The sequence below is a fragment of the Etheostoma spectabile genome, chromosome 8, assembly GCF_008692095.1.
Source record: "Etheostoma spectabile isolate EspeVRDwgs_2016 chromosome 8, UIUC_Espe_1.0, whole genome shotgun sequence".
NCBI lineage: Eukaryota > Metazoa > Chordata > Actinopteri > Perciformes > Percidae > Etheostoma > Etheostoma spectabile.
The window spans coordinates 17251275-17265707 of record NC_045740.1 but is presented as its reverse complement, the minus strand read 5'-3'; the positions used below and the strand labels follow the sequence as shown (position 1 = coordinate 17265707).

The following is a 14433-nucleotide window of genomic DNA, read 5'->3' as shown; positions in this document are numbered from 1 at the left end:
CACAGCACGAGCACAAACGTGCTAAATAAACATATATGTCAATATTTAAAGTGGAATAAAACGTACAAAAGTCCAATTGCATATGCTTATATAGCATTTAGGCAACCTTTATTGCAACATTGGCACTGCAAGATGTCCAGACTAGTGCAATAGTAATTTTCGTTTTGTGTGTCCTGCTGCACCCATCGTCAGCCTGGTAATATATTTTTACTAAAGCAGTACATGAAATGATATTTATTACCTATCACCATTTAGTTGTTTTGTATTATTTAAAATATTTATAAAATATCTGGTCATGCCAGAGGTAATTATGCCACTCATTTTTTTAAACAATGCAATTACCCATTTCAGCCCCCCCTGCCCCCCAGCAAACTCTGTGTATGGGTCAGACCCATCTGCTAGGGATGGGGGACCAAGACTCAGAGCTTCATGGGAAAATATGCACCGAACAAGCCACTTTTAAAATTCTGCCTTTTTTCATGAATACAAACCTTGGGTCACCCTCCCCCAATGAGGAATAAAAAGACAGGTCCCTCCCCTCTTTTCTTCCGGTGGTCCATTCCCCGGTCCCTAATGCCTCTGCCTGGGTCCGTTTTTCCCGTGAAGTCACAGAACGATTTACAGCAGGTAGACTCATTGTCTCTGTTGAAACATTTGTATACAAATGACAGATGTAAAGATTGACCAATAGAATTGATTTATGAAAAAAAAGTAAATGCCTGACAGCGATGGCCCAGAATGCAGCAGATGTGCAGGATGATATGAAAAGACCATTAATGTGCTTTGAAATTGCATCTCTGCTTCTGTCTACCGTGTACAGGAACCAACATGTCGCAGGAGCAAATCCAGACTGGGAGTCTGACTTCAGCCTGCCAAATGACATCCGTAAACGTGGTGATGGACGTTTAGGCCTCCAGCCCAATTACAACTGGTCCAAGAGTCACCTTGACCCACGTTTCGACTATGACTTCACTAAGTTGAACGACACTAGAGTATATTTCAGAGGTGGGGAGAAGTACAAACGCCCGTGTGGTTGGCAGCGTTTTGCCCTCAAGGTGGATATGATTTCCTTTTTGTTTGACTTTTGAATAATCAAGGTTTTTCTCTATTTAGCATTTCTAGACAGTTAAACAACACTGTCATTTATTCTAAACCTGTGAACTTCCTCTGACCCAGTGGCCTTTATGAGGCCTTTAACTTATGGCACAAAAAAACTGGTAAAAAGACATTTCCTGTAATAACAGACATTTCATATAAAGACATTTCAAAGTGGTATAATATTTTAGTTTAATTTTAATCACAGCCTACTTTAACAGCCCTGCAAATACTGACTTCCTGTTGGATGTGGTTCCTAGGACAGTGGTTGCATATTTAAATATTTATGATTGTTTGTATTTGTCTCAGGTTCTGGATGAGTTTGGTGACAACGCCTGGCTGGGAAACCAATTCCGCAGCACCCAGTCAGTGTCGGGGGAGTGGCCTGTGTCCTACCATGGGACACAGGAGCAATTTGTGGAAGCCATCATCGGAGAAAACTACAAGGTATATATACTATATATGTGTATATATATATATATATATATATATATATATATATATATATATATATACAATATGTATATATATATACATGTATTAATATACTGTATATATTTATATAAATACTGTATATGTATACATACTGTATGTACATACACTGTATATACAGTGGTGTGAAAAAGTGTTTGCCCCCTCCTCTTTCCTGTTCCTTTGCATGTTTGTCACACTTAAGTGTTTCGGAACATCAAACCAATTTAAACAATAGTCAAGGACAACACAAGTAAACACAAATGCAATTTGTAAATGAAGGTGTTATATAAAGGTGAAAAAAAATCCACCATCATGGCCCTGTGTGAAAAGTGATTGCCCCCCTTGTTAAAACATCCTATAACTGTGGTGTCCACACCTGGTTCAATTTCTCTAGCCCAACCCAGGCCTGATTATTGCCACACCTGTTCACAATCAAGGCATCACTTAAATAGGAGCTGCTTGACACAGTAGATCCACCAGAAGATCCTTAAAAGCTACACATCATGCCGAGACCCAAGAAATTCAGGAACAATTGAGAAAGAAAGTAATTGAGATCTATCAGTCTGGAAAGGTTAAAAGCCATTTCAAAGCTTGGGAATCCAGCGAACCACAGTGAGAGCCATTATCCACAAATGGCGAAGATATGGAACAGTGGTGAACCTTCCCAGGAGTGGCCGGCCGCCCAAAATTACCCCAAGAGCGCAGCGACGAGTCATCCAAGAGGTCACAAAAGACCCCACAACAACGTCCAAAGAACTGAGGCCTCACTGCCTCAGTTAAGGTCGCGGTTCATGCCTCCACCATCAGGAAAAGACTGGGCAAAAATGGCGCATGGCAGAGTTCCAAGGAGAAAACCATGCTGAGCAAAAATAACATCAAAGCTCGTCTCCTTTCTCCACAACACATCTTGATGATCCCCAAGACTTTTGGGACAACATTCTGTGGACCGATGAGACAAAAGTGGAACTCTTTGGAAGGTGTGTGTCCAAGTATATCTGGCGTAGAAGAACACGCATTTCATAAAAAGAACATTATACCAACAGTAAAAATTGGTGGGGTAGTGTGATGGTCTGGGGCTGTTTTGCTGCTTCAGGACCTGGAAGACTTGCCGTGATAAAAGGAACTATGAATTCTGCTGTCTACCAAGAGACCCTGAAGGAGAATGTCCGCCCATCTGTTGTGTACTCAAGCTGAAACGAACTTGGGTTCTGCAGCAGGACAATGATCCTAAACACACCAGCAAGTCCACCACCGAATGGTGAGAAAAACAAAATTAAGACTTTGGAGGGCCTAGCCAAAGTCCTGACCTGAATCTATTGAGATGTTGTGGTACGACCTTAAAAAGGCCGTTCATGCTCAAACCCTCGAATGTAACTGAATTAGGACAATTCTGCAAAGATGAGTGGGCCAAAATTCCTCAGGACGCTGTAAAAGCCTCATTGCACGTTATCGCAAACGCTTGGTTGCCGTTGTTGCTGCTAAGGGTGGCCCAACCAGTTATAGGTTTAGGGGGCAATCACTTTTTCACACAGGGCCATGATGGTTGGTTTTTTTCACCTTTAATAATAAACCCCTTCATTTACAAATTGCATTTTGTGTTTACTGTGGTTGTCCTGACTATTGTTTAAATTGGTTGATGTTCCGAAACACTTAAGTGTGACAAACATGCAAAGGAACAGGAATGAGGAAGGGGGCAAACACTTTTTCACACCACTGTGTATATAACTGTATATATATATATTAATATATATACACAGTATATATGTGTGTGTATTGTATATAGGAAGGATCTGGGTATGTAGAGCTGGGCAATATATCGGTATTATATTGTAATCGTGATATTAGACTAGATGTTGTTTATGTACATGTACTGTATGTATGTATAAACCTCGTAGTTTTCTAAATATAATCTGTGACAAAATATTGATGAAAGTTAATAAATTCTAATTTATACTTTTATTTAACAGAAAGGCCCCGGTAAACATTATGGCCTGGGGATTTATTCTACTCCAAACATCGACATAGCACAAAAATACGCCGTCGAATTCACCGCCAACAGCACAAAAAAGAAGTACAAGGTGATTATGCAGAATCGCATCAACCCCGAGGAGCGGTTGATTTGTAATAGAAAAGATTTCTGGCTGGTTCCCATTGACGAAAGAACATCACTGGAAGAGGAAAAAGAGATAGTCAGAAAGGCCATCCGTCCTTATGGCCTTCTGTTGAAAGAGGTGTGATCACTTATTTGTTTTGTTTTTTAAGTGCTTCATTAAAGTTTTACAAAATACAGGTTATTGACAATTGGCATACATTAGAGAGCGAAAAAAAACCCCACAAAAGACAGCAAACATGACCATAAAGTGAAGTAGTGGCCTAAAGTGCATGTTCTAAAGTGCAAAATGTTACAAGTTAAGAACGTCCCAAGGAAGGAGCTGATTTTCTTCTCAAGATCTTCTTCTCAGCTCAGTGAGCACTTGCTTGCAGCTGATGGCCAGGATGTATAAGGCAGCGCTCAGGGAGACCCGTTCCACCCCCCTCTCCACATTAAAGGGCTCCGTTAAAACACCGTTTACATTTATACAAACACTAGATTTAACATACAGACATTTGATTAAATGAATAAAAGTTTTTGGGAAGCCATGATGCCTCATTACCGCCCATAACTAGTCTCTAGAGACACAACCAAAGGCTTTTTTTTTAGTCCAGCCCGATTATATAGAAGTCTTTTTTACCCGGTTTATGTATAATTTTTCAGTGTGCAGAGGTTATCCCACATTAAATGGCCTTTTATGGCACACGTTTGCTCTCTCTATAAGTTCATCTAATATATTATTTAATCTATTCATAATAACTTTGGCTAGTATTTTATAATCAGTAATTATTAAAGGGATCCGGGTCCGCTAGCTTAAAGGGGTGGTGCTTGGAGAAGGAGCAGCTTTATAGAGGAGGTGGCCTAATTGGACATTACCACTGCTTGATATGTCCGGGGGTGGAGTAGCTTTATTCTCTCTGTAGGTATTCTGGGGTTTAGATTTATATAGAGTAATTTTTGTTGAGTTAAGATAAGTAAAAGTGTATTTTATGTGGAATACATTTTTAGGTAGGTTTGGCATCATTTGTGTTTCTGCAGTTAGTCCGTAGTTATTGTTAGTCTCCCCCTGTGTGTTTGAATTGGTCTGATCAGCCAATATATAAGTCTCCTTTGTTTCTTTTTTCTTTTTTTCTTGAATCTTTATGTTCAGAGCCTTAGTTGCTGTCTGTTTATTTGACCTCTTTTAAGGGCCCAAAACTTTATTTTCATTTTGTTGTAACAATTTTTGGGAAATAAAAACCCTTACTTTTGAATTTCTCTTGTGACTTCTCTTGCTTAACTGCTTGACCTCACAGTCATTTTTTTATCATCTTTTTTTTATACAATAAGCACATTACACCCTGATAAAATGATTTCCCCATACAGCCTCTGTTCAGTCCTTCATTATACATCTCTGTAAGGACATTTATTACATTGATATTTAACTGATAAAACTCTGCAGACAGACCATCAGGGCCGGGGCTTTTACCAACATTATGTTGTTTGATGGCCTGCAGAACATCTTGTCTATTAATTGGGCTTCGTCACAAATTTCTTTTAAAAGCTCACAGAATAAGTTGCTGGAACACTGGAGTATGTTTCGGTCCTCCAGGCTGCTGGGTAGCTGGGTGTTGCTCCCCTTTCAAATGCAGAAAATTCAAATTACTAGCCCATAAGTTGATTTTGAGGGGCATAGCTTTATGGAGTCCCGTTCATTCTGCTCTGGCCTGTGAGCGCCCCAAGTGCAATTCTGGTGGAACTGCAACCACTTCAGAAGCAGAAGCAGAGTGGAAGTTCTTCCCTTATTAGAAATTCGTTGCAGCAGCATTGCCGTCCATGCTTCGATTTGATTGGATGACCTACTTTGCCAGATCAAGCCTCTCATTCATCATAAAATCAGAAATCAGAAATCAGAAATACTTTATTGATCCCCGAAGGGAAACTCTGTGTTACAATTGCTCAGATATTAGAAATATAAGAATTATAAATAAAGAAATAAAGAAATTTAAGGAGTGTGGATATTTACATAGTTAGAGGTATATTATGATACAGTATTTACATAAATAACATAATTAAGGTGTTGCAATGGTGAAAAGAAATAATAATAATAATAGTAGCAGTTGAGTATTGCACACATTACAAGCCAGTGCACACAATAAAATAAATAAACAATAAAATAACTCATCTTAACCCAGTAAGTTCACAAGAGAGACTTGCAGTCACTCCGAGAGTCCTGGCCTCCGGTTACCCTCGAGCTCGTTCAGGCTTCCTGTTTCCGCTCTGTCGTGCGGCGTTGAAAAAAATAAATTGGTGCTATAAATCCTGGCGCGCCAGCGAGAACTACGTCATTTTGACTTCACATTGGTGCGCTAGTATACCGTACAGTGCGGTACACTAGCAAGGACCCCATCTTGCACCCAGCACAGACCAAAGCCTGATTAGATTAGATAGATTAGATTATACTTTATTCATCCCACGACGGGGATATTTTGTCGTTACAGTAGCAGCATTTTTCAATAACAGCAAAAAACAATAACACACAGCCTAACAAGTAGCACGAAAGAAATACGGCAAGAAATACGGAAGCATAGACAGTAGAATATGGTAGACTGAGTAAGTAAAATGCCGTCAAACAAGGAATTTTAAAGTGCGGTTGACCTGATAAAGAAACAATATTGCGGTGTAGTGACGTTAAAAATTAAGTTGAATGTGTATTAGAGCAAAGAAGCAAGAGTCGGTAGCATAATTTAAATTATATTAACCTGGAGACCATAAATATTGAAAAGTAAGTACTTGTAATAAAAATTATATACCGATATTAAAGATAAACAGAAGTGTGTGATGTTGGGAGAAAACAGGAACAGAAACTACAACACTATCAGGTAGAGCAGGTGTTGTAGAGTCTGCAGCGCCGTGAGAGACCTGCGGTACCTCTCCTTCTTCAACCGTGGGTGTATCAGTCTGCTGCTGAAGGAGCTGCTCAGGGACCCCACAGTGTCATGTAGGGGGTGCGAGGTGTTGTCCATGATGGACACGATGCAAACGTCTGTGCTAGTTTAGGACCGACGCAGTTGTCAATTTCCCTTCCAGTGCCCACATCGTTTAAATAGCAAATGCACCTGTGCCCATCTGTGTGCCATTGGGCGTGCTGGTCTTGGGAGATGTGTTCAGGTGCATTCTGGTCGTATTTCTATCTTGCAGCAACGGAAAGTGATTGCGCCATTGATCAACATAAACCTGGTCTACAGTCAGTAACGCAGCATTTCATTGTTATTTTAACAGCACAGTGCGCACACTATGCGTGTTACGCACACACAGGGTAGCACAGCAGCACACACCTGCAAAGGATAACATATAAAAATATTAGGGTGCAAATCCTCCATCATAACAACAACGCGCCAAGGTACAAACGCGCCTGTCTTTTAAAGGGAATGGAAGATGACCTCTGATTGGTTGATTGCGTGTTACGCCCAAAACACACCTATGAATTAATGAAGACACTAAGTTCAACCCTTTTGGACCATGCACCCGGCGCATGGACCCTTTTTCTGACGTCAAATTAGCAAAAGTGGATTTGGAGACGCCCTAAACACACCTGAGCCAAGCGCTTCACTTAAATTAGGGCCCTATTACCTCAAAGTCTTCAGGTGCAGTTTGGTCATCTCTGTCGTAAAAACGCTTCTAAAACATTGTCTGTGTAAATTTGTCGCTTTGAGTCAAGAATACAGTGTGGAGATCAGTGTAGAGGAGATGTTCAGGTGTTTGAGGAAGCACCATCATCTTTTAAGTCCCATTTAAATAGGCTGAGTTTCACTTTTGCTTTTAAACAAATATTTGTTGATATCAAATAGAATATCAAATCTCTGGATGGAAGGAAATGTTTTTTATGCAAACTACAAAACACAGAAAGAACATTGGGAACAGTTGTCTGTTTCTTCTTCCTAATTTGCCAAACAAACCAAGATTTTGACCCCAAAAGCTGCAACTTTAACCAACAACACATTAAAATTTTTGCATTATTTTATTTTTAGTCTTTTCACTTAATACTGACATACTATGTAAAATTCTGGCGAGATAGTAAGTCATAATGTCACAAATATATGACATGCTGTGTCATAATTTCCCTTTTTATGTCATGAATTTGTTTACAACCTTTTTTTCCAGACAGAAAAGCATTACAGTAAAGATTCAGCAGTAAAATGTAGAGAAATTAAGAAAATGGGAACTTTAATACAAAAATGAATCAGATTTTTTCTTGAATCTGATGTTTTCTTTTTCTAAGAAAATAGTCTCTTGTAGTTTAATAACAGTTTATGGAACTTAAAAACAGACCAAAACAGCCAGACTAATGTGGTGTATTGATTATTCAGCAGCTGTCCTCGGGCCCGACGGTCTCATAAAGTTGCATAAACAACACGTTTTTGTTGTGGTGGGGCCCGGCTGACCGTGAGTCTGTCCTTTTATTTGATTTTGTGTTTTGGTTTTTTCTTTCTGCCTTTTGTTCCCGCTTCTCTGCCTGCTGTTTGTTGTTTTTGTTTTTTCCCTCTCCCTCATCTCCAATGCCAGCTGACCGCCCACACCTGCTTCCTGTGTACAATCACCGGCTCATTCTCCACACCTGCCAGCCTGCTCTCGCTCCCCCTTCCACACCTGCCTGCCATCACATCACCACCAGTATATCTACTCCGCTCTTCATCCAGTCTTCACCTGATCGTCGTCGCTACTACCTGGGTGAACTCCTAGTACCGACTGCTTTAAGGCGTAGAAACTTGTCTGTTTGCATGTTAACTCCCTGTACTTACCTCTCTTGTCTTTTCCATCCTCAGTTCCACTCCGGTCAGCTGGCTCCTGGCTCCCCTCCTGGTCCTCCTCCCTCGGCGCCCCCCTTCACCCATCCTATCTGCTGCAACGCGTCAGTCTCCGACCCCCACTGCCTTCTCCTCAGCCACCTACTCCCCGGACTCGCCCTCCTGCCTCTCCCGTTTCGCCATCCTCCTTCCCTGCCTTCGCTCCCGGCCCCCTCAGGACTCAACCCCGGCATTCCCTGCACCATCCATCTGCCCTCACTGGTTCCCTGGCTCCCATCCCCGGGTCTCGCTCCTCCGTCCTCCCACTCCCCTTTCCCTCTCTTTCCCCTTAATAAATAACCTTACTTTGAGCTGTGCGTTTGGGTCCGTCCTTCCCCGTAACAGTACGATCAGGTCAGCTATGGACCCAGCCGGCTCTTCCCCAACCCGCAATCCTTCGCCTTCCCCGCCCGATTTATCCTTCGCTGTGGCCTCCCAGGGGGCTATGCTCGGCCATCATGCCTCTGCCCTTACGGCTATGGCCGAGGCGCTTCGCTCCCTTACTGAGGAGGTACAGCGGCTAGGCAGGCAGATCACTTCCCCTGATCCTTCAACTCTCGCTTTTGACCCAGCACCAGTTAGCCCGTCTTCTCCGCCCGTACCCCCTACACGCTCCACCTCGGGTAATTCAGCTCCGTCACCCCCTTTTGAAACTCCGGTCTCTCCACCCGAAAAGTTCTCCGGTGTGCTGGGGACGTGCGAGGTTCCTAGTGCAGTCGCCCCTGGTGTTCAGCAGACAGCCAGTAACTTTCCACTCCGACGAGGCCGGTGTGTTTTGGTGCTGGGCTGCTCGTGACCGCGCGCTCTCTTGGTTCACGGCGGTGAGACAGGCGAGGCCCGAGCTCCTTGTCTCATATCCCTCCTTTGAGGAGGAGATGAGGAGGGTGTTTGACCAGCCCGTACAGGGTTTGGAGAAAAGCTCTCGCCTGATGTCTCTCCGTCAGGGAGACCGTAGCGTCGCGGAGTACTCCGTTGACTTCCGCATCCTGGCCGCAGGGTCGGGGTGGAACAACAGGGCTCTCCGCAGCTTGTTCCTGGTGGGCCTCAGTGACCGGCTGAAGGACCTTTTGGCCACCAGGGACGAGCCGGAAGACCTGGATAGCCTGATCGGTGTAGCCACCGACCTGGATAACCGCCTCCGGGAGAGGGACCGAGAACGCCACCATCGCGGCTCGACCTCTGCCCGGCCTAGTCCGCCACCGCCTAGGGTCTCTGCTCCCTCGCCTTCCCAGCTACGCCCCACCGCTCCTCCGGCACGGCCGGTTTCCCCGCCACCGTCCGAACCCATGCAGCTAGGTAAAGCCCACCTGACCCCAGAGGAACGCGAACGCCGCCGCCGCTCTGGTTTGTGTCTATACTGTGGCTTATCGGGCCACTTCCTCTCCACCTGCCCAGTGCGGCCAAAAGACCAGGCTCGCCAGTAGCGGTGGGTGCTCTGGCGAGCCGTACCACTCCCCCACATCGCTTATTGCTTGACGTTTCCCTGTCCTGGCGCAACGTGTCCGTTCCTCTGGGGGCGCTATTCGATTCGCGAGCCGACAGAGCTTCATTGATGTAGAGCTACCCGTCAACTCAGCATTCCCCGTTCCTCTCGACACACCCCTCCGCGCCACCAGCCTCAACGGTCAACCTGGCCACCGTCACTCACTGCACCCCCCCTAGACCTCCTGACCTCGGCAACCACCACGAGCGCTCTCACCTCCACCTCATCTCCTCCCCCAACCCCTGTAGTACTCGGACTCCCCTGGCTCAAAACTCACAACCCATTGTGGACTGGGCCGCGGGGAAGATCAGAAACGGAGCACCGAATGTCATTCCAGCTGCCTATTAGCCCCCGAGCCCCCGGTAAGACGTTCGATGCTGACCACCACCTCCCAACCCCCAGACCTGTCTCTGGTCCCTGCTGATACCACGACCTGGCCTTGGTGTTCGTAGGGACCAGGCCATGTCCTTGCCCCCCCACCGCCCCTATGACTGCTCCATAGCCCTCTCCCGGACGCTCCCCGCCCAGTGGCCGTTTGTTCAAGCTGTCCGGTCCGGAGAGAGAGGCTATGGAGCAGTACATCGAGAATCCCTCGCCGCCGGCATCATCCGCCCTTCCTCATCCCCCTTGGGCGCCGGCTTCTTCTTTGTAGCCAAGAAGGACAAGACCCTCCGTCCCTGCATCGATTACCGGGGCTCAACGCCATAACCGTCAAAACAAGTACCCTTGCCCCTTATGGATTCCGTCACGAGTCCCTCTCCCGTCCGCCGTCTTTACTAAGCTCGATCTCAGAAACGCCTACCACCTAGTCCGGATCCGGGAGGGGGACGAGTGAAAACGGCGTTTAAACACGCCGTTATTCACTACGTTATTTGGTTATGCCTTTTGGTCTCACTAACCCCTGCGTGTTTCAGCCCTGGTCAACGATGTGCTCCGTGACACCTCCACCGCTTCGTGTTTGTTTACCTGGACGATATTCTGATCTTCTCCCGCGACCCAGTCCAACACACCACCAACATGTTCCGGTTAGTGCTGCAGCGGCTCATGGAAAATCGGTTATACGTCAAGCAGAGAAGTGTGATTCAGCGTCCCCTCCGTTCACTTTCTCGGTTTTATCATTGAAGGCGGGCGGCTACGTGCCGACCCGACAAATCAAACTGTAGTGGACTGCCCTCCCCCTCTGTTAAGCAGTTTGCAGCGTTTCCTGGTTCGCCAATTTCTACACGTTTCATTCGCCACTACAGCTCCGTACGCCCCCCTCACTCGCCTCACCTCCCCGTCTGTTTTCGTTTGTTTGGTCCCCCGCGCTGCAGCCTTCGCACGTCTTAAGTCCTTGTTCACCACCCGCCCTGTCCTCTCCAATCCCGACCCCTCCCTCCAGTTCTGGTGGAGGTAGACGCCTCTGTTCGGGGGTGGAGACACTCTGTCCCAGCGTTCACCCTCCGACCATAAGCTTCACCCCTGTGCCTTTTTTTCCAAACGCCTCTCTCCCACAGAACAGATTACAGTGTGGGGACGGGAGCTCCTGGCCGTCAAGCTGGCGTTGAGGAATGGAGCACTGGCTGGAGGGTGCCCAGCCTTTCATCATCTGGACTGACCACAAGAACCTTTCCTACCTTCACTCCGCCCGAGACTCAATTCCCGGCAGCCGGTGGGCCCTTTTCTTGCCCGTTTTGAATTCTCTCTGTCCTATCGTCCCGGACCCAGAAACACCACCGGACGCCTTGTCTCCCTCCACGCCCCTGATGATCCTGAGAGCCCGCCTGACTTCATCCTTCCTCGCTCCTGCCTGGCGGCCTCCCTGGTTTGGAAGTGGAGTCCACGTCCGCCGTGCCCAGACCCCGACCCCGACCCGGTACCGGACCGGCAGACCGACCTACGTCCCTCCCGGAGCCCGTTCCCAGGTCCTGCAGTGGGCACACGCCTCCCGCTTTAGCTGCCATCCCGGCCGGGCCCGCACGCTGTTCCTGCTCCGCCAACGCTTCTGGTGGGACACAGCGGAGAAGGACTGCCGGGACTTCGTGGCCGCCTGCGAGGTGTGTGTCCCGGGCTAAACCATCCCTCAACGGCCCGCCGGTCTACTCCGCCCCCTACCCATCCCCGTCGGCCTTGGTCCCACATCGCCCTGGACTTCGTCACCGGTTTCCGAATTCCCAGGGCAACACCGTTATCCTGACAGTGGTGGACCGCTTCTCCAAGTCATTCACTTCATACCCCTCCGAAGCTTCCCACGGCGTTGGAGACCGCCAAGATTCTCGTCCTCCACGTCTTCCGGCTCATGGCATACCCCAAGACATCGTGTCTGACCGGGGACCCCAGTTCACCTCCCAAGCCTGGAAATCCTTCTGTCAAGCCCTGGGTGCTACGGCCAGCCTGTCGTCCGGACACCATCCGCAAACCAACGGGCAGACCGAGCGGGCCAACCAGGACCTGGGAGCAGCCCTCAGGTGTGTGGCGTACCGTGTCCCCTCTTCCTGGAGTGCCCACCTCCCATGGATCGAATACGCCCACAATTCCCTGCCCAGCGCTGCCACTGGGATGTCCCCCTTCAAGTGCGCTCTGGGGTTTCAACCCCCGCTCTTCCCGGCCCTGGAGAAGGAAGTAGCGGTCCCGTCAGTCCAGGCACACCTACGGCGGTGTAGACGCGTATGGAGGGAGGCCAGGGCCGCGCTGCAACGGACGTCATCCCGCAACAGACGCCTGGCCGACCGCCACCGAAGACCAGCCCCGGCCTACCAGCCCGGCCAAAGGGTGTGGCTGTCCTCCCAGGACCTCCCGCTGCAAACAACATCCAAGAAGCTCACGCCGAGGTTCGTGGGTCCCTACACGGTCGAGGCTGTGCTTAACCCCACTGCTGTGAGGCTCACATTACCGTCCCATCTCAAGGTCCATCCTGTCTTCCACGTCTCCCGGATCAAACCCGTCTCCACCAGCGCGCTCTCCGTCCCAGTGGCAGCTCCACCACCTCCGCGGCTGATCGACGGCCACCCGGCCTACACGGTACGCCGCCTCCTCGACGTGCGACGTAGGGGTCGGGGTTATCGGTACTTGGTGGACTGGGCCGGCTACGGACCGGAGGAACGCTCCTGGATCCCGGCCAGCCAAATCCTGAACCGCACTCTCCTGGATGATTTCTACAGGGCCCATCCGGGCAAGCCTGGTGGTCCGCCTGGGGGCGTCCGTTGAGAGGGGTACTGTTGTGGTGGGGCCCGCTGACCGTGAGTCGTCCTTTTATTTGATTTGTGTTTTTGTTTTTCTTTCTGCCTTTTGTTCCCGCTTCTCGCCTGCTGTTTGTTGTTTTTGTTTTTCCCTCTCCCTCTCTCAATGCCAGCTGACCGCCCACACCTGCTTCCTGTGTACAATCAACCGGCTCATTCTCCACACCTGCCAGCCTGCTCTCGCTCCCGCCTTCCACACCTGTCTGCCATCATCACACCACCAGTATATCTACTCCGGCTCTTCACTCCAGTCTTCACCTGATCGTCGTCGCTACTACCTGGGTGAACTCCTAGTACCGACTGCTTTAAGGCGTAGAAACTTGTCTGTTTGCATGTTAACTCCCTGTACTTACCTCTCTTGTCTTTTCCATCCTCAGTTCCACTCCGGTCAGCTGGCTCCTGGCTCCCCTCCTGGTCCTCCTCCCTCGGCGCCCCCCTTCACCCATCCTATCTGCTGCAACGCGTCAGTCTCCGACCCCCACTGCCTTCTCCTCAGCCACCTACTCCCCGGACTCGCCCTCCTGCCTCTCCCGTTTCGCCATCCTCCTTCCCTGCCTTCGCTCCCGGCCCCCTCAGGACTCAACCCCGGCATTCCCTGCACCATCCATCTGCCCTCACTGGTTCCCTGGCTCCCATCCCCGGGTCTCGCTCCTCCGTCCTCCCACTCCCCTTTCCCTCTCTTTCCCCTTAATAAATAACCTTACTTTGAGCTGTGCGTTTGGGTCCGTCCTTCCCCGTAACACGTTTTGCTGCCACAAGCAGATTTGATTTAGCGTAAGCACGGTGGGAATGACCAGCCTGTTTTCAAGGCAACGTGCATCTTATCACAGCCCAAAGATTTTTTTTCCTTTTCAGGAGTTGTCAGATCCACTGACGGCTATAAAGAGCAGCGGCAGCAGGATGCAGGTGTTAACACGGTCAACCTGCAGGCTGGGAACATGACTTTCTTTAGGTGCACCCTCAGTCTCCTTCTCGTCCTCGTGGTCTCTGACTGCTCCTGGGCTGAAGACAAGGTCAGGTTACACATAAAGACTTTATCAATACGAGTCCCCATAAAGAAATGTGAATTTAATCTGTTATTAATGAGTAGAGTAGTGTTTTTCCCTCCTGTGTTTGTTGTTTCACATCAGGAAATTTCAGTTTTATTCATTTAATGTCTTCTTTGTACAGTTAAATCTATTTGAAAGCCAATGTAGCACATTGTACAGAAACTACATAAATGCATTTAAATGTTTAGTTAAGTCC

At 48.0% G+C, this 14433-nt stretch overlaps 2 protein-coding genes across 2 annotated transcripts in view; both read left to right on the top strand.

The window, feature by feature from the left end:
* The window catches only part of LOC116693784 (uncharacterized), a 6609-nt gene extending 2696 nt beyond the window's left edge, over window positions 1–3913 (top strand). The window contains exons 2-4 of the mRNA XM_032523016.1: window positions 821–1055; window positions 1405–1542; window positions 3537–3913. Of these exons, the coding sequence (XP_032378907.1) occupies window positions 821–1055; window positions 1405–1542; window positions 3537–3806 (643 nt within the window). The 3' untranslated portion in view covers window positions 3807–3913. The remainder of the gene's footprint in view (window positions 1–820; window positions 1056–1404; window positions 1543–3536) is intronic.
* A 10136-nt stretch (window positions 3914–14049) lies between these two features.
* The window catches only part of LOC116693785 (high choriolytic enzyme 2), a 6070-nt gene continuing 5686 nt past the window's right edge, over window positions 14050–14433 (top strand). The window contains exon 1 of the mRNA XM_032523017.1: window positions 14050–14201. Coding sequence (XP_032378908.1) covers window positions 14127–14201 — 75 coding nt within the window. The 5' untranslated portion in view covers window positions 14050–14126. The remainder of the gene's footprint in view (window positions 14202–14433) is intronic.